This window comes from Platichthys flesus, chromosome 1 (genome assembly GCF_949316205.1).
Source record: "Platichthys flesus chromosome 1, fPlaFle2.1, whole genome shotgun sequence".
NCBI classification, from domain to species: Eukaryota; Metazoa; Chordata; class Actinopteri; order Pleuronectiformes; family Pleuronectidae; genus Platichthys; species Platichthys flesus.
Genome location: NC_084945.1, coordinates 22,140,844 through 22,166,382, shown reverse-complemented (window position 1 = coordinate 22,166,382; position 25,539 = coordinate 22,140,844). Strand labels below are relative to the sequence as shown.

Genomic DNA, 25,539 nt, shown 5'->3' with positions numbered 1-25,539 from the left:
GTATAAAAGGGAAAGGCATTGTGTTAGCGTCAAAGTTGGTGTGCACGGACCAATCCATCAAGTATAACTGCAGCTTAATACTTTTGGTTTTACTTTTTGCCACAACGATGCTTGGTGTCCATGTTACTCCAAAGTTTCCAAACCCCTGATACTTTTGGAAACGCTGCTGGTACCATTTTAGTTCATCGTATGTACAGGATGAATATGCCATTGCATATCCTCTTTCATGTAGAACAAGCATTGTAGCTTGGCTAACAATTGTACCATGTGGGCTCAAACTCAGTGCACTAATCCAATTAAATCTCAAAACTAATGATATTTTTCGACACACAAAATAAGACTGGGGTGTATGTATACAAAACATAAGAGTGCATCATCATAAACAGCACACAGTACTTCTAACCCACTGGTTGTATTTGAAAACAATAGCTAACCAAATGTGGTGGCGTAAATTTAACCTTGCTGTCAAACCTAGCTTTTCATCATGGAGCCCTCATAAAGAAGACTTCCTTTCCCTTTGTACCCTCAGCCCAATGTAGTCACATGAAGTAGATCAATATAGCATTGCAGTGGAGATGATGTGAAACTTCACAACTCAGAGGAGGCCACTTTAATCTTACTTTAGCTCAGGTTGCACCAAACAACACTTTGTAGACTCCATTGCATGAAAATCTGAATCCACGCTTTAGACTTCTTCTCCATCCAAGCACAATACCATCTGTGCCTTAACACTGGACACAGTTGTTCCTTTTGATAAAATGCAAATGAGCTGGGCTGTTTTTATCAAGGAGTCTCCCCCTCACCCATACACCCCCTCACCCATCCCCCCTTTCCCTGACTGCCACAGTGGGCCCTCGCAGCTGGGGGCTGAATGCTCTCCAAGCAGCTTGTGTCGGCGTGGTCCCCGCTGCACTGGGCCTCAGCAGCCCGTAGATACAGAGGATGCGTCCACTCAGCGTAAATGTGGGGGGAAATTAAACTCCTTCCGTAACACTCTGTGGCTTTGTGAAGCGGCCACTTTATGAACATGAGGTCAGACACACTTTCAACACTACTGGGTCTGAACATCACTGATGCAATCCCGACTGGCATGAATGAAAAAACAATGATGTTAACAATGACATCTAGGATAGAAGTTTGGAGTGGTGCAGTGATGCTTTTGCTGTGGGTTTTGAAACCACATTAATCTCCTGTGCTAAACTGGATGAGTTTGAACCACAGAGGATGATGGGTATTTTTGGTGCACTTGTCTCTAATGACAGGGCTGCAGAGTGGGTGGAAGAGGGAATAAAATAAGTAAATTTAGCAAACTGTTAGGACTACTATGGCTCGCAGAGGCGGATATTTACCTCCAGCGAAACAACTATTCCCTCCTTTTATTTTAATGCAACAGTACAGCACAGAGTTATTACAGCAGCTCTGCAGCCAGAGATTGTTGGTGACATTTCATTTTGTGTAAGTGCCAGCATAAAGAGTGGCTCAGAGAGTGACAGGACCAGAGAATCTCTTAAGGCTCCTTCATTATATCTTTAAAAAAAAGAACAGGATGAAAACAGATGTTTATATCCGCGGCTTCCTGAGATATCACTTTATCTCGTTGAGCACAGTCGAGACAGTCAGGTCACATCAGCGTCAGCTCTCAGAAGTTACTATGAGACAATATAGGGTGAGCGCATAGCTCATCTTTTTGTAAGCTGAGAGCTTTGTGTGGGTCTCATGGCGAGATGCATTTCAACAGGCAGCATTTCAGGTGATAAAAATAATGTTGCTGATAATAAAAGTGGAGGAATTTCAATCAGAGTCTGATTATGGATATTTCTGAGGGCTTTACAGTGTGAAACAAAGGGATTACACTTCATGATATTGTTTTTTCCATTCAAAGGTAAATTTCCGTTAACAGCCTATCACCAACAACACAAATAAAAATGCAAGTTATTTATATACACAAGTCTAACTAAATGAAAAAAGGGCCATATGTATTACTATACATGCAAATGAGATACTCTACTTGGCTATATTTATATTGCAAAGAATGAGAATGAGAATTTTATTATGGAAAAAATGTGAAGTATACTCACATCACCAGCAGCGAGCAGCGCACCATTTGCCTCCGCCATGTTCATGTAGTTGTTGTTATTCTGGAACTGCAAATGAGAAAAAAGAAAAACACACAATCAGCTACTGGTGTCCAGATAACACCCTTTGCAATTGAAGCCCTTTCCTAATAGACACCTGTCACTCAAACAGATACTGTCATACTTGGCTCGGAATGTTTACACGCTGAGTTAACACCTTTTCTCTCAGTGCACCACCACTCTACCATTATTGGGACATGACGAGAGGCATGTGAGAGGCCCCGGCCAATTCGAACCGACGTAATGAGAATCTGGGCTGGCTATTCAGCCCTTATGGGATGGCCATTAAGGATATGTTTGCATCACAAAGCCAAGTATCAAGATGCAGTGGCAGGTTATTAACTTCAAATAACCTATGGGAGTGGAGAGATACTGAGGGGAAATAAGGAGGTGGAGTGTTTTTTATTGTGGGTGGAGTTTGGATTAAGAATTAGTGTAACTTTTTTTTACATTTATCCATGATTACGAGGGATCCGATTGTGTTTGGCGTTCATACTGTTTAGTACAACAATGAAATACAAGTATTTACCTGTTAATATCAGAATTGATAGGAGAGTAATAACGGAGTAAAACAAAAAGGGTAGCTGAGAAATAGTGCGTGTCACACTGTAGGACAGCTGATAAGCTATTAAAACCCTGTACTTTGATAAGAAATAACATGTTTTCACAACATCTCTCCCCGCCCCCCTCAACCCACACATAGCCTGCTGGTAAAATGGCAGCCACTTCCTTTCTTCGGAGACACAGCCACGCTGACAGGTAGGAACAATGGGACATAGAATGAAGAATTATGGGCTAGCAGCTGGGCCCAGGAGCACAATGCACCTCTCTGTGAGTGAGGAGTGCAAAAACCCAGCCTACACGGCTCGGAGGAGAAAGAATCGCGGCACATTTGTGTCTTCGTGAGGTTCCACCAAGAACGCTCCTTGTTTTCAACAAAGCTTTGCAGTAATATCTTTTCTGTGTTTGTTACAAAGTCACTCTCTTAAAACATTATGAGCAATGAGGAACGCCAATAACAAAGAGAGGAGGGGGAGAAAAACTGCTTCTTATCTGAGCAGAAGCAAACAATAGTGGAAACAAATTAAGATCACAGTGAACTGAGAAGTACATTAATATATTTTCTAGCCTTTTGTGTTTTTTTCCACTTTTCTCCTTTTCTTCTGAGTGGTTAGTATGCGAATGTAATTACCGAAAGAGCTGCTGCTAATCAACCGCGAATGGTATCCATTAATTAGTCTATGCCCTGGAGAGAGAGTGGGAGAACCAGCAACAATGTTAACAGTGTTAGGCACCAATGAGAAGGGGAGCCACAAGCTCTGATAGCAGTTGCTGAAGCAGGTGGTTTGTGCTGTCTAGGCCTCTGGTGCCATCTTACCTGGAGCTGCCCCACTAAACTATATCCGACTTGGCGCCGGGGTTTACATGTTTGCACAAAACACTCACACAAATGTATAAAGACAAGCACACACACAAGGGACTCACAGTCGTCAAGTGAGAAACATCTGTCAATAGCTAGTCCTCCTTCACTTCCCAGCTGTGTGTAACTTTGAGACATATCCAGGCTGGGTTACATCAGCCACTCGGCTGGTAATTAACCTTATGCCAGGCTTATCTTGGAAGTGTTACCCCCCCCCCCTTCTTCTAGATAACAAATTGAAGTCTCAGAGATATCCCTCTCTATTCAAGCACTAGGAACATTGTTCTGATGGTGGGGGGAGATAGGGCTTCATGCCGTGCTGTCTCTGTTTCCTCTACCTGTCGTCTCTGGATGAGAATAAATATTTTAAAGAGAGCTCTCCATTGTAAATACCTGATAATTTGAGGATATCCCTAAAGAATACAGAGATGTGTAATTCTCCAAAAAAGATGCCTAAAGTATAAATATATAAAGTGTCCGATATCACTAATAGGTCAGACACCAACTTGTATTGCAACTTACGTGGCGAAAAAAACAAAGGTTCATGGTTATGTATTACACAACAATGTCAAAGTTCAATGCCCAAAAGGTACAGTGTCAGCGCTTAGATTGCTAAAATAAAAAAGAAAGGAGCAACTTCACCCAGGTGTCATGTTACCTTTGCCGCCAGAGGCCGTAAAAACATGTGTCTACCGCAGAGTTATTTGACCGAGGACTGAATGCCGATTAAATCCATTCCCATTGCAAAAGCCAGAAGTTAGAGTTAGTTGAAAATGGGCTTTAGAAAGGTTCCTGAGCTGAGTAGCTTTGTCTCAAACTTCTTGTTCGCAGTAATAGTCACACATTTTCAACTCAATTACTCACCATGTTACGCATCACTGGTTAAAGTGGATGACAAGTTCAGGAGCAGGCAAGTGTTTATATATCAGGAAGCGATGTGTCTTGAAACATAACCCCACATTAAGAGGTATAGATGAATAACATACTGTAAACACGGAGACTGATCCGAATCACATTAGCTTCATTAGAGAAAACACAATCCAGTTAAGTCCAAGTGCTAATTAGTAGTGTGAAACTCCCTGGGCTCGGCCTCTGTGAGTCATGTTTTATTGTGTTTCCAGGGCCCTTTAAGAGCAGCTCCAAATCTCCTCTGAGAGCTGTGACTAACATCCTAAGAAATGTCCCCAGCCACTGGTATCAATCTTCACCATTAAAAGCTGAACCATGTTGTGGAGCAGCCCGGGCTGGAGGCCTCGGTGGACATCCAGGGCAGGGAGAGGAGACTGTTATTGTTATTCCCCCAATTCATTTTTTGGGGGAGGGGGGAGAAAGGCATTTGCACTCATGTTGGTGGCAGTGCCGATTGAGTCAAATGCCAGATGAAATTAAGAATGATTGGAGGGGCCGCGCAGCTGACGGTAAAGAACCGAACTAAAATGGGTCAGCGCAGACAATGAAGGCTCTGTAATTAAAATGATGTGACTAGCAAGAGAAGAGCTGTGTGAGGGGCCAAACAACCGTGTCTACGTGGAGACGCATTTTTGATACAGATTTAGGAATAATTGTGGAAACTTTAGGACTGGAAACCACATGATTTATGAAAGATAAAAGCTCCTGAAACACATTAAAGTAGTATTACATGTCTTATACAGCACTGTAGCAGTATCCCCAGCAGCAATGTTACAGTCAGGAAACTGGCATCTCACTTCTTCACATTTCCAAAAAACAACCATACACTTCTAGAAGGGAAATCAACGGGGAACCATAGAAAATTCAGCTTTAAATTGCTTTAGGAGGCTTTTATTAACAGAGTGTTCACAGTTTAAGGTGCTTTGTAATATGAGTCGCAATAAGAGCCAGACGTGTCTACATGGCAGAGCAAACAGTGGGCACTCTGTGTTTTTATTTCTCTTTCTGCACCACCAGCACATTTGCTCTTCAATAACTGTTTAACAGGGGAGAATTAAGAGCTTACATGGACGCTGATCCTGAACTGAAAAGACTCCACTGTCTGTGTAATCGCAGGCAAGCAGAAAACCAAGCAATGTTGCATGTGAATGGGCATGAATATGAATTTCTGCATTTTTCTGTAAAATGCACAGCCCTGCCTTTTCTGAGTCGAGGTTACTCTTACAATCATAACTTAAACAACAAGCATCAGCATACACTGACCATTTTTTTTATTTTTCCACCTGACACAAATGTAATTTGGGTGCTTTATTTTTTTTTTCTTCCCCTCACATTTTAAATCCCATCTCAGGAATATTTGTATGAAAGAATGTCCAGCGGGAAATAAGGTGTTTTACAGCTATTTTAGCAAACAAAATTATTTCAACCTCAGGGCGAACACAATATTGCACCAACATGACCCCATCCCACCCCGAGTATGATGGAGTTACCGCACCGATCCTATCAGTAAACATGAACTGGACAACCAAGATCCACAGGATACATAGTGCCATCCCTGCATGCATACAAATAGGAAAACATGCACTGGTTTATTGTTTTTCATCTAAATATTGAATACTGCTTTGTAAATGTTCATTAAATGGATATTACACACAGAATGACTCTATTTAAAAAAAAAAGAAGGTGATTCAAAGAGATTTGTTAATGTGTGTTAAATTCTGTTTCAAGGGACTGCTCTTTGGATTTACAGTGCAATCAAAAAGTCACAATACCAGTGCTGTCTGTCAGCAGGTAACCAAATTGGGCACATTCTTTCTCCCCACTGAAAGCCACCAAACTAATTCAATCGAGCGCCCAAGCTTTTCCAGAAACATATCAACTGCTGACAAGCGATTTTACAGTTCAGCTTGAGCTCAGTAATCACAGCCTAGCATGTGTTCTCTGGAACATGACACTTGTGCTAATATGGTCTCCAGTGCTCTCCATAAAACACAGAAAAACACCACAGTTAAAGCTCAACCTGCAATCCTGAGAAAAAACCCACAGTAATTTGCTATGTATTATTTTATGCAATTTCCTTTTAAGCTTGGCCCACCTCCAAGTTTAAGCCTTGCTCCTTTGCGAGGGAGATTGGAGAATCAAAAGACCAGCAACGTTTTTCTTTTCCGGCAATTGTGGTTGGCCCTGTTAAAGCCTCTGGAAAAGTTATCTTTCTGCCTCCTGAGCTCCTCCTCATCAAATACATGCTCATTTACAACCCAATTCAGCATAAACACTCTGTAGCTGCCTCTGGTGATCACAAGGCCTATTCACACCCAGCAGGCCGCTGTGCATGCAGCGCAGAGCTGACATATATAGATATATTCCCTCCTATGTGTGCAGTAGTCAATTTGTAAGGCGACTCTACAACACAGCATGTCCGCACAGTCGGCTCGCAAGCTGTGTTCTGATCTGGAGGCCAAATCGATTGGTAATTCAGTTTAAAGCTGAAATCATTACTCCCCCAGCCCAGCACTGTCTTCCACCATTAGGACTGCTAGTCCTAAACTACACAAGGTAGCATTGAGGGGGAAGTTTATTGTAAGCATCTCACTCTTCCTTTGCCTCTTAGTGTGAGTACCTTCACAGTGGTGCAGAGTATCCAACTTTAGGAAAAGTGCAAGTCTTATCTGGGATCTGAATCAAGCTGATGACAGTTTTGTTCAGGCGCTGCGCTGATGTATCTCTTCTCTCACACCACACTGACCACTGTGGTCCGAGCTGTTGTCATCACAGCTTGCTTTGCTATAGTAAATATAAACCTGAAGGAACAGTTTAAGCCCTTGTGGATCAGTCATCCAGGTATGTGTTACACTCTGCACTTAACACCTGCCTTGTTTGGTCTGTACCATCTGACTTTTCCATTTAATCTAAGCGCAAATAACAGGTGTAAAAAGTGCAGAAGGCCACGGTCTATACCAACAAACCAAAATTTGGTTGGACACAAAGATTTGGACTTGGTCCCTATCACACTCAACTAGTTTATTTTGTCTGCAGTGTGAGAACACTTTTTTGAACACTTCAGACTTTCAGAACAATTGCAGGAAGTTGCAACATCATTAAACAATAAAAGAAAAAAAGATGCGAAAGTGGCTCGCAGGATTGCTTGTAGTCTTCAACTTCAACGATGATGTTACTTTTTTAGCATTATATTACAAATTTCACGAAAAGAAACAGTTATTTTATTTTTTCAGAACAGAATGCAGAGAAAATGACAGCCAAGCTGACAACACGCCAACGTCAAATAAATGCAATGGTATTGGTAGAGGTATCCCACATCGGTGATGACCACAGGACAAACAAAATTCTTCCATGCGTTCCATAATTTGCAATGTAAAACAAAAACTAACCAGATAAAATGTAAACAATGAAACTAAGACATAATCCTTGATTCGGATCATGGCCCAGGCTTCTAGTTGTGAAAACACCCAGAGGGAGGACATCTTTCTTGAGAAGATGTCCTCACTAAGGTCTCTAAAAATTGAGGGCAGGGTGTTACAGAGAGAGGTTGTCATGATCAAACCTTAAAGCGGAGCCTCTTTTCTTCAAATTACACTACAGCATCAAACCAAAATGGCAAGCTTAACTATCAAAATAAAGGAAAAACCTTAAGCGATTTCACAGTTCAGCAAATATATATTGTGGGTTTCTCTCAGTCATTATAGCAGTGTTGAAAGACAGTAAAAGGGCACCAAGCACTCAGCATATTCCTCTGGGCTAAATTTGCATTCAGCACTGACACTGTGTTTAAGAAAGATAACATGGAGACGGAAATAGACCAGGATGAAACAACATTTTCAAAACCTTCCTTTTAAAAGTGTTTGCAAATAAGATTAGTTGAGTTCACTGCATTAAGCCATACATAGAAAAGCTGCCAATCAAATTATGGGAATTTTGAAAACTCCCTCATTCTTGACAATGTGTCTCTTCAATTGAAAGTGTGTTTAAGCCTTTTAGATGAAATATTAGCCAAAAATCCCAAATTGGAACCTCATGATAGCACCACATGGAAGACTATTAGAAGTCATGGGAGTTCTCCCAATAGTTGTTCTGCTATTCCAGTTAGCAGGGCTACACTGCTATCATGGCTCTTATTTGAACTGTACTTTCCCCATTTTTTTATTCCTTCATTACCATCAAGATTATCTTTTAACCCAAACATCTGTGTCATTGTGTTTTATGCGTAAATGTTAATTTGAGAGAAAACTTCATGACAATACAGTATCAAATTAACACTATAATTCTGTAGCATCCAACGCCAGCATGTTACAAAATGGACCATAAATACACTGAGGTTCACCATAGCTACTGTTTTTTCTAAGGCCTAAGACTTGCAAATGCTGCCAAAACAAAGATGGTCTCAGCATTTGTCATAATGGACCCATAGTCTGAGCCCAGTAGTCTCAATAATATGCAGGTCAAGTTTGCTCTGTACTCTCAAGAGCAAATCCTAAAAGAATGCACAAGCTAAATGGGGTGCCATCTTTGATCTGGCGGGGTGCAAAGCCATTGGCCCAGAGCCACAAAGGGGCTTAGAAGATGGAGAGGGCCTCAGAACCACAGTTGAGTTTTCTCACAATGGCTTCTATTGCACGGACACACAGTTCTAGAGGAAACAACATGAGAAAGGCCCGGCTTGGTGGTATAGTCTTGCTTTTGCTGCTAAGCCATGTCTCAAGACTTTTTACTCGTAGCAGCTTTGAAGCAACTCCTACTCAAGATGGTATCAGAGGTGAGGATTTGAACCAAGCTTCCTCTGCTTTGCTTGCCACTCTGCTACAACAGTGCACGAGGCTGCTGTGGGGTTGAGGAGGCTAGCAACTAAAAATGACAAGGTGTCCAACAGAAGAAGGAACAGCTCTCTGTCACAAGAAATGGGTTTGTTTTCGGTGGCACTAATGTTCATGGTTGTAGCGCTTCTCTTGGTTTGTCGGGCGCCTATGAGCTCTGGGACTTGGAATCACATAAAGCTCTGTTGAAAGCTGCTGGGAGTAGAGTCGTCTCTTATTGCTTTAGCAGCAGAGATGCATTTTTCTATTCCCTGTGTGCCGTTACTGGCTAATACACTCATTATAACCAGCTTTGAAAATGTGCAGTCAAGAGCTTTTAGTGATGGACTCAACACGGTCCTCTATTTCTTATCAAGTAATGGCAGGAGAGGGTGATTTTGTAAATAAAAACAACGTTATGTGACCCATGTATAGAGCAGGAAGAAAAGCCCAAAGTACTGAGACCTAAAATATCAATGTATTCAGGCCAGTAAAGCCTTAAAAAAGACATTGCTAGCTTAATTCAATGGTACTTGATATTGATTAACATTATTAGAAATTCACTACTTGTAAAATGGTCTGTGCCATTAAAAGGATAATGTATTTAATAAAAGCTAGATTTTTTAATAGTGTACCTTAAAACGTTTACAGCCATTTGAAGCATTCTGCCGTTTCAATCCACTAATAGATGTTAAAACCTTCCTGCATGCGCTGTCCCAGTACTTCCAAGGTTTGTCTTTTCTGTTATTCTTACCTTAAGTCAACAGTAAGCACAAACCGACCAGTTGTTCAATCTCTATAAATCTGAAAAACACAAACTGCTGAGCGGTGACTCATATATCAGTCTATTATATACTACAAGGCTGACTGTATTAAACAAATGGCTGGGCCTGCAGCTGGAAAAGAGAGGCAATATAGAGAGAGCAGAGGTTATTGTCTAATTTAAATCTTGGCTTCTTTCCCAGAGCTGTACCACATTCCAATTTGTGGCTGTGTTGCTTGGCGCTACTGACAGAGGTCCGGCTGCAAATACTCTCGGGCTCCTCTCCAGAAATGTGTCTCCAAACTGACAATCAACAAGTTGGCAGAGATTAACGGAATGACTGGGGCAAATTAGGTGAAATAATGGAAATGCACAGATATGGATATAGGGCTTTGTGCTGTGTCTGCACGTGCCTTTTTTTAATCTCCCACTGTGGTTGCGATAATGCATCTATAATCATTATGACTGGATGTGCAACAACACAGACTCATCAAGAACTGAGGCAAACTGTTTCTGTAATGTCTTTGAGTTCCATAATGAAAAAGCAGCTGGAAAAGACATCTGTGAAAACATAGTAGTTACCTAATGGTTGAGCGGGCTCTTAGAAGCAATTAGCTATTTCAAGCTTCTCCTTGGCATACTATTGTCCGTTCATCTGCTAGACTGACAGCACACCAGGACATCATTAGCAAACCTGACGGCTGTCGAGTCGCAGACATTGTTTTTCTGGTGACAGCAGCCATCAGGCTAAGTGCTCCGCTAATGTTTTTAACAGTAGTTAAACTCAAAATGTCACTTTAACATTTCAAACTTCAAAAGCACTGTGAGATTGAGACACCAGCTTTGAATAATTACAAAACACTAAGCTTCAACCCTGATTCCATATCATTGCGCTGACATATAAAGAGATTGGGAACAAAGACACACTACACATATTTTCGACATAATGCAAAAATCATTCCTTTCGTCTGCGTAGAAACGACAGGTTGCAGATCAAATGCAGTTAGGAACCTGGAGGTCTGCCGTGTGTTCAAGTGGTGCTTTTAAAAGAACAAGGTAAGTTAGCAAAGTGTTCACACGTTGGAAGATAAAACTGAAAAGAGCTCGATGCAAGAATCTTTTCTGCTGAGGACACTTTTCCTCAAGACTGGAACTTCACATTATCACTATCAGGCAAAACCAGTGAAATTCCATTTGTCTTACAAATCTTGCATGTGCAATATACGCACAGTGTCAACACAGGACTAAAACAAAAGAGTGTCAATCAAAAGCAGAATGGCACTCAGAGTGCATACCTCCACCAAGGGCAAACAAACCTACACACTTCAGTCTAGCTGTTACAGTGGAAAATAAAAGGAAATAGTCTGATAACATAAATTATGTATTTGCTATTTTCAAACCAGTTTTGCAGTTTCATTATTTCAATGTTTAATATAAGCATTTTCAAATGCTGCTGATGCTGTATGCACAGTTTCTTTCTATTAATGACATGTGCATGTAGAGTAATAAGTGTATAATGAAGGTACGTTTTGTGTACTTTTTTCTTCACCAGATCACCAGACATAGTCAGTTTTTTAACAACAAGATCCATATAATGTTTCATGAGACATGGATAATGTTCTAAGAATGTGTAATATATGCTAAAATATGTTAAAACAATAATTCCTGGATCTGACCCTGTAACCTGATCCAAAATTTAATTGGTTCTTCGTCCCTCCCCCCCAGCCCCTCCAAGTGTGGTACAAATTTGTTCAGTAGTTTTTGCATAATCCTGCTGACAAACAAACAAGACATGGGTGAAAAAAGCTCCTCCTTGGCAGAGGTGATAATTTCTAAAAATGTGCAAAGTGGCTCGTCTTTTGAGTTTTGTCAGGGTCCTCCAATGTTACTGCAGATGAAAGAGTGTACAAACAAATAACCCTGAATCTGTCTACGCTCACAATTGAAAAAAATTGTGTATATTGGATTTGTACAACCCACCTTTACAGCTGTATTGATTGCTGTCTTTTGACCACAGCGCCCTCTAAAACACTTCTATCCCATCTCTCTAGTGTGCGCAGCAAAAAAAAGGGGGCGGTCACTGACATTTTCTGTATTTGAGCCTTGACCTATATTTTTAGGATCACGCTGTGAGCTTCCCCACTAAAATAAATGAGTGCAGGGCACAGTCTGCTCTGCACTCCACACCTTCCCTTGTATATGTTTTCCCATCACTCTTCATTAAGCTCATTCTTGACCTGTCTGTCTGACTCTCTGCCAATACCTACAACTTGCAGAGCATCAGATAGTGGAGCACGAATCTCGAGGTATCTTGTTGTGTATATGTACAAAAGTGATTGGTAACTAAATGAAAATAATTGTAACCAACACGTTCAAATTTTACAGCCTAAAATACATATACATATAAATAAAAACTATATATATATATAAATATATAAGGTGCATTCAGTCAAGAAACCCTGAGAGACAAATGTCACTAATCCAATTAATCAATATGTAAACAAAGCATGTGATGAGAGAATCTGTGACTTGAACAGGGGGCACTGTGCTGTAAAACTGACTCGTGTCAGAGTGAGAAACGGAATTCCCACTGTCAACTTGTCATCAGCTAATTTTACCTGCAGCCGGGGGGGGGGGGGTTCATCTTTTCAGTCAACTTCGCTGGAGAGATCAACCCAATTAGCTCGCCACACTGACTGACAGCCCCTTGTGTTTGCTTTGCCTAACACAAATTTCTCCCCATCTTCTAAAATCAGGAGTTATGCAGTTTATGCTGGCTCCAGCTAAAGGCTGCAGAAGTTATTGGAGGATACTGTACAATACTGAAATAATCATGTCTTTATTCAAATCTGTTGAGTTTGAAATATTCACCACTGCAATTTGCTGTGACTGATGAGCCAGTGGAAGGGTTGCTTGGGGATAGCTCTCCAGAGCTCTGTAATTGAGCGGATTTGACTTGAGAGAGTTTTTTTTTCTGCTGATAACTACACACATTCCCTTTTTAATGTACTTTTCTTTTTTTATCCTCTCCTAAGAGTCAGTGCACATCAGAATTATGATGCTTGCTGTACAGCTGTATAAAGTGCTACATGTAGGACAGTTTAAATTTCAATTGCTGTCCCTGAAATGTGCTTCGGCATCACGTTTCCTCCAGTGATTTACCACAATGTCTCTGGCTTTAGCCCAGAGAACATTCTATGTTGGTCTGCAGAACTGTCAGATCTAGAAGCTCTAAGATCAGGGAGAACAAAGGCCCAGAAGACTGCCACCGTGGCCTCTGACATCCTACAATACAAACAGCATGTTGATGCAAATAGTCATTTTGAATTACAGGATGTTAAGTCTTAAAAATGCTACAGAGGCATTTTGCAAAACTATTACATGGATTTCATCATTTGGCATCTTTTAGATGTCAGTGGTGGGGAGAGTTATTTTGAAAATCAAAGCAGAGTTTTGTTGGAACAGCCTTTGTCAATCTGGTATGAGCAGTAGCTTGTGGTGGTTCATTGAATATACAGCAGGATGATATGGCCAAACAATATATCAAAATAAATATGATATTAGTCAAAATAAATAATTATGACAATAAAAGTCATAATATTATTTATTATAAGTTCCAAGACTTATTTTTGCTTCCAAGTAAAAGTTATGGTTTTAAACTGTTCTTCATGAGACAAATACTTGACAGCAAAACATTTGACAAATCTGAGAGGGATGAATTATGTGGGATACCTCCTCACTGTGCATTGTTATAGACATTGTTTGATTTGTTCTTATTCTTACATTTGTTTTAACATCTAGCATCAGTTTATAAATACTGTACACTGGCAGGTTTTGACCTGGGACAATATCACTTAAGTATGGAGAGATGCTGTAGCTGGCACATAAATGTGAGGGATTACAAGGCTTAAAGGGGATGATAAACAATTCACTTAAAAGGCTAAGCCATCAAATTGTCTTTAATAATGAGCTGTTTCATTATTACCATGTGCGGATAATTATGAGATTATTACATCAATCCTGGTTTTGGCAGGTTCTGCAGCCAGGAGAGGCAGAATTCACCACAGTCCCTGTGTCACTAAGAACCGTTTTTCATTCTCTCACATTAAATCTAATTTTATTTGGTAGAGAAAACAAAGTCAGATGCTGTTATTATTCTCCAAAACACAACACTAATGCTCTGGGGCATGATTTGTCATTGTTATTCAGTGCTCACTCACCTACACTTAAAACATGATCATTCTGGATTTTAATTAAGCACCGAGGTACCTCCCAGGGGGTTCTGACTTGGCAAAGGAAACTTCTTTGATTTATGTACTACTTTGTTGTCCCTGCTTGAAGCTTGCCTGTTATGGGAGACTGTGCTGATGATGGATTTAGGAACAGGGAAATTATTCTTATTTGTTAATTAGTTTCTGTTAGGGATGTATCACTCTGAAACTATGAATACCAACCGATAGTAAAGCTGAGGATAGAGCTGTCATCTTTCAAGCTCATGACAACCCAACAAAATAACAGTGAGTATGTTATAGGACTGGGTAAACTGGGATGCATGTTCATACCCGTCCAGCTAAATACGGTGACAATTCACTGCTGCATCACTGAAAGCTGTTAAGAGTGTGAATGCCAGCAGTATAATTTGTTGATTTGGATGCACCCCCATCACCCTGTTGCCACCACCCATGCAGCAGAAAATCCCCAAAATCAGCAAAATGCTTTTAAAGGACACCACACTTTGGCATTTCGACAGCAAATGTATTCAAACACAATAGATTGGCTGCTAAATTACAGCAAACATTATTGTAACTCCAAATCCATGAGCAGACGTGTGCATATTTACCAATTATCAATCTGCCTCTGAGAAAAAAAAATTGATGTTATTACAATCGAATATTGCATTTCAGGGCCCAAGGCGAAACGATGAACAACATAAAGAAAATAACATGGCTGTTTGTTGCTAAGTAGTTGGAGTGGGTTGTACACTAACTAAAAGATTGGTGGGTCGATCCCCTGCCTCCTCCAGCCTGCATTCCTACGTGTCCTTGAGCAACATACTGAACTCCTAAATGCGCTTGAGGCAAGTGCCGAAAGTGCATTAATGGTATATGATAGAAAAAGAGTATTGAAGCGCAGTCTGAATGTGTGAAGCGTTAAAAGTGGTTGGTGCAGTACATTTACCACTCATAATCTAAAAGTACACATACAAGAATGTGTAGTCAGAGCTCTTTACAGATCAATGAACATGCTGTGATCGTTATACTTGTTTACCAGAGCTAATAGTGTTGCTTCTCTTTCTAAATGCGTATTACTTACTCAGTAATTGTATAGTGTGGATAGCAGCCAGTTTTCAATATAAAATGTAAAGTACCGGCAAGAGTATAATCAAGACTACCCAGGTGTACAATATACTGCTGTTTTTAATAACAGGCTGCATGCACTGCAATAAAAGATGACAAATGCTCACTTGTGATGTAATAATGTGCTAAGACTATTTTCTTTCTTTGTAAAACCTGGTTATAAAAGGCCCTATAGCTGTGGATATCATTATGGTGTCAATCTAAGGGCTGAAGTTTCCTCCACATATCTAAATCCTTCTTCTCACTTAGCTTCTTCATCATGGCCTGCTATGCAAAATATCCACATCAACGAAGTCCAGAGCAGCAACGGGAGACACATCCCATGAAAAGAGTTCTAAGAGATGGTCAGCCACAGTTGACACAAGAACGGTTTCAGAGGCGGACCTTGTACGCGGGCTGCTCTCCTAGATGCATATCAGAAGCTAATGGAGTCCCGGAACTACGGGGGTGCTGCGGGATCGCTACGATTAGCTCGTGGAACTGCTGAAGGTCACCACCGCTGAGCTGAGCAGCCACAAGCCTTCATAAAACCATGCAGCGTATCATTATGGACGGTTAACCTTGGCTAACTCCGACCTAACACTTTAATCAGCTGCCTGTAAGGCCTTTGAAACAGTGTAATCATTCAGCTTCTCGTCTTGTTTATCAGCGGGAGACACACAAACGTAAGGTAGACTATTAAATTAAAAGAGGAGTCTTTCTGAAGGCTGCTCAGGTATGTGAAAAGTTACACCATGAGTCAGAATCTCCGCAGATGAGGAAGTGGATCAGTTTCCTTGAAAGGAATGCCATTTGAAATAATCGTCAGGGGCTGTTTGGCCAGGGAAACCCTGCCAGTGCTCACAGACCTTGATCTTACATCTACTGCTGCCATCCCACACTATGACCTCAAGTGAAAAACCACAAGCCAGAAAGAAACACACACACAATAAACAAGGCTGTGCTGTGAACGAGCCTTGAATTTCACTCGTGAAAATATCTGAGGTTGCCTCAAATATTTCATGGACCTCATTCACAATAGAAGTGGATGTTTCTGGGACTGAGAGTTTGTTATGTGGAGGTTTTACTGAGGTCATGTCAATTGTTCCTTTTAATCACATGATTTTACAAAAAATTTAGAGATAAATAAAAAACGTGAAATGTAACGGTAAATCTGAGAATAGGGATAGTTGGGTCACTTTCAACAGTTGGGTAATTATTAGGGCTAGATATTGGATTTGGTATATCAGGGTGCTATTGTGTAAAACGCACTAAACTACAAGAAGATTTTTTTTGGACTTGGAACCAAACGACGGTTATAAGACTGATGTAATGAGTTAACAGTGTTTCAAATTGTTTATTCTCCAAAACATCTTAACTCAACAGTGTCCAATCCTGACAACTAAAGTGTGAGCTATGTTTTTATGGTTTTGGTTAGACAGGTCAGAGTTGTTGGTCAGGAGATAGTGATGATAATAATAATGATCCTCTCAGATCAATACTGAATGGGCCAGTGCCTCCTGCCTCATGCTTGCAAAAGTCATGCATGCTCAAGTGTGCAGTCGACACACATACAGAAGTTCTTCAAGGTGAGAAATTGTATTGGTGACTTTGCAGAGAAAGGCAGTAAATTACAGAACAGAAATAATAAAGACAACATACATCGTATGACATAGGTTTCTAAAGAGATACGCATTTCCCCGGGGACTTAGCTCTACAGTAAGAAATTCTCCATCAGTGTGCGTTTTTAAGATCTTGATATCATTCAAACTGAGTATAAACTATAACAAAAAACAAACTATACATGCCAGAGAATATTGCTTTTGTCTTAGGCAAATATTTCAAACAATTAATTCAAACTGTGGCAGGGTTAGATGGCTATGAAGATCAACAGTGTTTATTTTCATTATATAATCTGCCATAAAGTTGAAAGCATAAAAAGTAGACTTACCACGAGCTACGAAATTGTGAAACAGTCTAACATGCAATGTTAAACGATACCAAATGCGACTACCCATGATCCTCAGGTGAAATAGCTGCGTCTCGGATTGGTGCAGCTCCTCATTACCATGGAAATGCTTACATCAATCTATTCTAGAAAAACTGTAACTTAATGAAAGGCCTCCATGTTTTATTGTGTGGAAAAGGGATATAATGAAAGTTAGTCTTCCTGGGACCCTGCAATAGGTTTCTCCAACATTCCGCCTACTTCACCATTCAAATGAGAGTTATTTACCACCCATTTTTTTTAGCTCTTTGTCCAAGAAGTGTGAGGGATATTTGCACACCTGCTACTATTGTCAGGTCATTTTAGTACAACTTGGTAACAAGCTGCATTATGAGAATGTGTGATGTAGGCGGGGACCGGTGAAAAGGGGAATTACTCATAGTGTAAATTAAAACACTACAAACACAGACACACACACTAACATATACAGCCCATAATGAGATAGTGAAACAGAAATTCAGTTTCAATCTGATACATGAACAATGGCTGGAACAGTGACTAATATTTGTATGAATCATAAATCAAACCATAAAAGCATTAAATGAAACCTAAACCCGAAAATCTTTCTATTTTGGTTGACCGGACTTATTTATGTGTTACAGGAATAATGACTTCATTCTGCATTTACCCAATTGGAAGCCGACTTAAACGAAAATGACAAACTGCTGGAGGAAGAAGTCTGATATAAAAAGAGAGAAGCAGTGAATTCAACTAGTCCGCTGCAGGAAATATCAGCCTTAACTGTGTGAGAGAAGGAGGAACATTCGTCAGTGGCCCGTGCTCCTTGAAAAGAGCCAAGGGCTTAAGTCAAGTTAAAAGGAAAACAGCAGAATGTTTTGATACAGCTCTGTGAGCCCATTAAGAGAATTGGACATTAGATCTATGAAACATGGAATGGGTGCCTCTCTGGAAAGCTTTAAAAATGAATGTGCCTTAACAGCGAGGCTAACCACTAAAGGGACACAACACTTATTGAATCAGCCAACCAGGAGTGATTGACTGGTCCTTTTGAAAACTGCTTAATTCACGGTAAAAGCGGCTTTCTGGGGCACAGGGAGTTTTTTTTTTTCTCCCCCTGTCTTTTAATAAGTTAGCAAGGGTGAGGCAGTCAAAGATTTACTGAGCCAAAACAAGATTAAAACAGTTTATCATGGTGGAAATAAAAAAGATCTTGTTCGATTCAAAGGAGCACAGTATTCACACAGAAAATAAGAATCCTTTTGTGACTCATGTTTTTTTTTCATCTAGTCTATTTTGGAGAAAAGTAGCAACAATGCAGAGAGTAATTTTGATTTATTTTGACGACAGATTGTATTGTACTACACATCTCAACTCCACTGTTAATCTGATGATCGGAAAATGGCACAAAAAAAAGAAACCGTGAAGACAAACCAATGATCAGTTACAGTGCACTTAAATAGCCTTTCAACTCCTTCCGGACTACACCTGGAAAAAGCATGTACGACTTTGGATGTCAAAACAAACAGTTTTTTCTCAGGCATTTACAAGGCGTGATGGATTGTGTAGCGACATTGTGTACATGATCAAAATCCTATAACAAATGTGTCTCTCCTGTGCATTCATCCTTTTTGCATCCCTGAAAGAGATGTTTTATCAAACAACCATGTAGCTGCACATTTGTTCTTAGTCTGCTGCCATGTCAGATGGACACGTGACGCCCAGTGTTTCCTCAAAACACACCGGTTGTGGAACAATTTTAGACTGTGTGGTCTGCCCTAAATGAACCACGCTGAGTAAGGCACAAGAAGTAATGAAGAAGATTTATGAGCAGCGATGGCAGGATTACAGAGGGTCTTTACGAGTGCTGATCTGGGTAATGGACTATGTCTGCATACGATTTCAGATCCTCATTGTCATATCCATCTCATAAACAAAGCAGACAAACTGGTCTTGTGTTTCTCACAGGTTCAGACCGTGGTAAAACAGACCCAATTGAACTCATACGATTGATAATAAATGACATATGTCAACACCTTAACAGGATCAGCAGAGTGATGAATGACAGCTGTGATAGCACGGTGCCACAGGAATCGTAAAGAATGCTGCGTTCACGTCAAACTCGAAGCGAATGTTCACCTTGGGTTACCCGTGCAAGTTTGGCTGCAGGATAATTTGCTTATTCAAGCGAGTTTCATTCTCAACGCTGTTCAAGTTCAACTTAAACTCGAGCAGGTGAATTGAATGATGCGAATTTTGCATCTTTGCATCGCATTATTTGTGTTATTTGCGCCGCCTGACACAAGTGGCAAGAAATGCCTTTGGGTCTTTACATTGACTTTGTATGTAATCTAATCCTGCAAAACGTTTACTTTGCGTTGGATGAGAGCGCAGCATCAGACTCACTAGAACAAAGCTTTTACAGGTCTAGTTTGGGTCTCCTCTTCAGAAACTGAAAATCACTGTGAAGCTCTAAAATGCCAGTTTTCAACTATTATGCCTCTGTCACTGATTTGTGTAAAATCATAACAACCATCATTAACTATGTTCACAGGATATCCAGTACATTACAGGAAGTGCAGAGCTGTGCATTAAAACAAGGTAATCTGCTCAGTAGAGAGATACATGGACAGAGCCGTGATTCTTAGTTGAAGGAAAACTCAGAGTTACAGTGTGTGCATGTGTGTGTTCTAGTGAGTGAACTAAAAATAACACACTCTAATCCGGGTGGGAAAATTAGGTGTTTAACAAATCTCCTGACAGGCTACAACTAAGAGGCTCAGCAAAACACGTCAGCTATTCACTTTTAGGACATTTGAACATTTACCATGCACCTTGGAGTCATATCCATCAACTGATGAGTTTGACAAAGCAGGCAGCCTCTGAGGTTAAACAAACACACACACACACGCGTTCAGTTGTGTTTGGATATGTTTAGAATGTGTGTGATGAAATGGCACCAGCTGTGTACACTGGAGAGATGCACAAGGCCCCCTGGTTGAGCATAGGCTTAACCCCTTCCCTCCCAATGGAGCAGGAGGGACAGCAGGGAGAAAATAAACTTGACCCACAATGTTTTGGACACAACCGTTTGCTGCTGTAGAAGTACGGAAACTCACTAAGATCATTGCCCCAGTTGCTTGAAACTTTGTTGTTTTTGGTTTCCGTTCATATGCTGTACATGGGTCGGTTAGAGCCACATGAACCATGAACAGGTTAGTGTTACAACTCCACATTTTACAGGCTCCATAAAGTCGTCTGATAATTGCTGCTGCAGGGGATAACAAAATAGATTTTGGTGCAGATCAAGGAATTTATCACTTTCTTTATCGTTGATGGAGAGGTCATTTCTTTTGCCATTTTCACTGATTTCCATGGGAATAATTCAAGGTATAGATGAAAAGAAATCAGAGATATTTACAGGGACTGATTTTTAAGGGTGTGTGCAATATGGTGCAGTTTGACTGGATTTAAGGGGACTGATGTAAAGTATGCATTCTACTGAATGCCCTTCTAATTGAAAATGAGGTTTGATTTCATGAAGATTTGAAGGATTATAGCTTTAAGTCGGAAGCGGCTGTTGTTGATTAGACATTTGGTAACCTGTCTTTGATTGTTGAAATCTTTTATGAAGCACAGCAGCAGTACATCCTCCCACAATCCTCAACATCAGCATTGACACAGTAGCTAATGCTACATATTTTTAGCAATTTTCCATCTTCAATGTACTGTGAAGCTACTTGTCCACATGCCTCTGCTAAAGTGCCATTAATAAGCTGTGATGTTTGGTCGATTACCAACTGCAAAGAGTTACGATGACTAGATGATGCTGGTGCAAGTTTTGCAAATAAACCTGAAGTGCTTGCACCGGCGCAGGATAAAAGTTTGTATGAACATCTGTTGGTGATTTCAGTCTCTCTTTGACTGGAGGTAATGAAAGCCCACACTAAATGGATACTGTATCTGAAACATTATTAAACCTGAAGAAAAGACCAGATGGCCATAAATGTGGGAATAACACAGGGTCTCTTTCATGAAACCATTAAAGTCAATCAAATGTGACTTCAACAAATCCAGAAACCAATCAAATCCATACAACTCCCTGTCTTTAGTTAATGCTGTGTCTGACTGAAGAGCTCACAACCAGAGAAAACACATCACTGGCATCACCAAAATAATACATTGCACAAATGACAGCTGCATGAACAAAAGCCCACCGCTATATACACTGCGTGGTTTTCATGCACACGGCTCTAATTTGTCCAGGTCATTATTTTGACATATATGTATCCATGTCACTTTAAGTTACCAATAACAGCCAGTATGAGTAGGGTCCTTAAGTGTAACTGATCCATGCTCAACCTTAAGTCAAGATAGTTTAAGAGAGCTCTGGACCCTGCTGTGACAGCCCCGTCACCCACCTGAACACTCCTGCATTTAATGTTTAAAGATCACAGACATAAACCTTAATGTTTGCTTTAAACAGAGTCGATAAAAAGAGCAGAGATTAATTCTGTCAGATTTCGGTAGAGCAGTGACTTCTTGCTGAACATCAGTCGTCTGTGTGAAATTTGTGGTGTGTTTCTCTTCAGGACCCCCCCCCCCCCCCATCTCTGTGCCAAGAAACAGGCGGCTTCATTAGTCATGACTGCAGCACCTAATTAAGTTTGTGCCACTCGTTTGGATATTCTGTAAATTTAAAAGAATCTCTGATGTTTTCAAAGTGCCTCTGGGCCCTTCTGTCTCTGTTGTCATTAAAATTGAACATTTCCTGTGCCAGCGTTTTTTTTTGAGGTTTTCAAATCAAAACTGTGAATCTAGTGGAAATTGTATTTTTTTCTCAAAAAAGTGCGGTGACAGGTTATAAATAGATGTAAGAAGTGGGGCTTTAGTTCCGTGGGACTTGTAAACATGCCACATCTTTTGGATGACTAACGGCTGCGCATTGTGCTACCTTTCAGCAAGTCGATTCAAATTAACTGGAGGCTTATTTGAAAGATGCATGCAAAACAACCTATTTGTTCACCATGGAAAGGCTTTGTCATTTGCATGAAACACATCCTTTATTTCCTCCTGTCTCCCCAACATAACTGCTAAGAGATACTGGATAAGCACCTTCTTCGCCACCCGTCCTCTCGCTCCCTCTGCCTCCTTTTTGCATTGTGGCCAATTACTGTTGCAGTTGGAAAAATTTCGCTTGACCCGGGGAGTTTACGAGCAGGGAATAAAATCGCACTCTGACACCGATTCAAAGCAACGTAGTTAACATTTCTCAGGGCTGATGAAGACATGATGAAATTGGGCACATATGACAAGTTGGCCACTTGACAAAGAGCTGATGAAATAGTGAGAAACCTGGTAACTGTTTTGAACAGCATCAGATTGCAAGGGGCTGAATAATTTGGGAAGGGGTGGTGTGTGTGTGTCTAGGTGTGTGTGTGCTAGGGAGAGAGGGAGGAGGGGGGGGGATGTAGGGGTAGGATTGTTTAGACTTTTTTTTTTTTTTAAATCAGCATGTCGCTGTTGTGTTATTTTTCCCTGTCATAGTGATGTTCTCTCTCACATGGGAGTCAAGCTGCTGATGGATCACTGGCCAATAGTTCAAGTGTTACATCACTGACAAAAACATCACAAGCCATCAAATGGGTTTTACATAACCTCTGCCTCACAATTGAGACTTCCAAAAAAAAAACTAGAAACTCAGAAACTGCAGCGCTTGTATTCCGTCGTAACAAAGTGGATACACTAATAGTTATACTATGAATGCAGAAAGTATCAGCTCTGCAGCAACATTGTGTTGGGTGCATCATGTGGCCGTTTTTGTTGGTCTGACGGGCTGAGGGTTTACTGATGCTATGTTTAAGATTAAGTGCACAACACAGCACAATGATGACAATGAACGCATTCATAACAGAGCAGATAGAGTCTGTTTCTCTTTGACTGCGAGTGTGTGTGTGTGTGTGTGTGTGTGAAGCTGTGAAGTTGAGAACTGATAATCAGAGAAAGCAGTGTCTGCAACACTGAAACACAGCAGCTCTGACTTACTAAAACTTAAAATTACTTAAAATAATAAAGTTGGCTCTAATATGCGAGGATGACTTGGACGTTATTTTGTGCACTTACAGAAATCTGCATGCAAAGAGCAGTCACATTGGTCTGTAACACACTGTTTAACCACACTCATGTTGAGGGTCGTGAAACTGGATCACAGCCGTGCATAGCGGTTTGAGTTTATTTGACACCAGATTCTCTGCATCAGTCTTCCATCACATTTGAATGCTTGTTCAATGCAGGCTACTGATGCAATGACACAGCAGCGTGTTGAACTGTGCAATCCAACACCGGCTCCTGTGCACGACTTGTCCTCTTCATAATACTGAACCATTTGACGTGTGTACATACTCTCATGGTGTCTACTTTTAGAGGTGTTGCTCATTAAGTGTTAACTGCATATTCTCCCTGTTTCTTTCCACATGCTCATCGCACTGTGCAGTCAAGCCCTTCCACCATATATGCGTTTAGTCTTTTTCTGCCATTTACCAAGTCAAATTTTTTCTAGACTGAAAATATTCCGGTCACACTCTGATTTATGTCCCGTGGAATAATTTGACAGAGCCAATTATTTTGTAACACTTCTACTTGTGATAGAATAACAGAAGAGAAATGTCTTAGAAATATAGTCATTATGTATTCAAATATTTTCACCAAGTCCACACAGATGTGATGATCATTTTAATGGATGAATCAGGAAACTTTGAACAGACCCCCAGACGTCCTCGGACCCACCACTTGAAAACCACTGCTTTAACTTATCTGTTCTTTGTATTGTTGTTACTCTCCTCATCCCTATAGCTGTAGATCTATGTCTATGTAAGTACACTACACTCGAGCTGGCTGTATGACAGTGGATCACTCGGCCACTGCACTAGCATTGTGTTGTGCTTTTCCTTTATTACACAGCCACAACAAAGTTTGTGGCAAAGCAGGGAAACGTCCCTTAACTTCAGCATCGGCGATCGGTCAATATGAGGCAGTGGACGGGAATCAGCATCTCGCTTGTTTTGGGCTTCATGTCCAGCGGTAGAGTGTTGGATGAGGGAGCCGAGGAGCACGATGGTCTCACGCGCAAACACACAAACACACAAACAAGAGGAGGCTTCGAAACTCACCTTGTTGAAGTTGTAGTAGCCCAAACAGTGGGCAAAATCCATGTTGGCCGGCTCTCCGGGGATAGTGTTCCCAGCGGCGGTCGGATAAAACCTTACATCCATGGTGAGTGTGCGAGTGTCGGAGCAGCTGGAGCCGGAGCCCGGTGACTTTCTGCCGGTTACAATCCAAGCGCAAGGAGGAGAGACGGGGGGAGACGCGGCGGTGCTGACCCCGGCTTCTGCTCTCTTTAGGGGGGGAAGGTAAACGAGACGAGCCGGAGGTCAAAGTTTGGATATTCCTCCTCTTCACGCCTGGTTCATGTCTGAGGGAGTCCACATGTGTGGTGGACTGTGCCCGGCGCGCTGTCTGTCAGGGAGCTGCCGTGTATACAAAGGAGCCACGAGACCGGCGACTGCGCGTGGGTCCACCTCCTTTTTTTCTTTTTTTTTTTACCTCCCTCCTTCACATTCAGGAAGAATAAAAAAGAAATAGAACCACTTATGATAACGAGTGAGACAAAACCTCACGCGGGGACCGTCCGTATCCTCCGCGCTTCTCACAACTTCATCCCTCCAACTTAGTTCACTAGTTGACAAACTGTCAGTTCGCGCGAGCCCATCTGTTCGATGCCGCGTATGTAGTTTCTGAACAAGCACAACAACAGTCCACAGATGGCGTAAGTAGATAATGTGGTACACACGCTGGTGTCCCTGTGCAGCCTTCAGCTCTGCCTGTCTGTACCATAGGTCTGTACTGGTCTGTACTGATGAACAGCCAGGAATGTGTGGACAAGCCAGCCACGCCCCAAACACGTCAAGCCCCGCCCACGAAAACACTGCATTTAAATCCATGTGACAGGTTGGAGTAGGATCGTTAATTATAATCACGGCAGTCTGCGGTGTATGTGTAGGTGCAAATGTTGTTGTTTTAAAAATATTCAATCAGTCCTTTGTGTATTTTGTTGTTGGGCTGTGTTTTGCTTTGGAGACAGAGGCACACAAATGTATGCTAGCTAATACCAAAGCCTATACATCTTCCGCCGTGAACTAAAAA

General features: G+C 41.1%; 1 protein-coding gene across 1 annotated transcript in view; it reads right to left on the bottom strand.

Moving 5' to 3' along the window:
* The window catches only part of tox3 (TOX high mobility group box family member 3), a 39,842-nt gene extending 14,636 nt beyond the window's left edge, over positions 1-25,206 (bottom strand). The window contains exons 1-2 of the mRNA XM_062388991.1: positions 24,507-25,206; positions 2,079-2,144 (exon numbers count right to left, since the gene is read on the bottom strand). Coding sequence (XP_062244975.1) covers positions 2,079-2,144; positions 24,507-24,608 — 168 coding nt within the window. The 5' untranslated portion in view covers positions 24,609-25,206. The remainder of the gene's footprint in view (positions 1-2,078; positions 2,145-24,506) is intronic.
* Between the last annotated feature and the right edge of the window lie 333 nt (positions 25,207-25,539).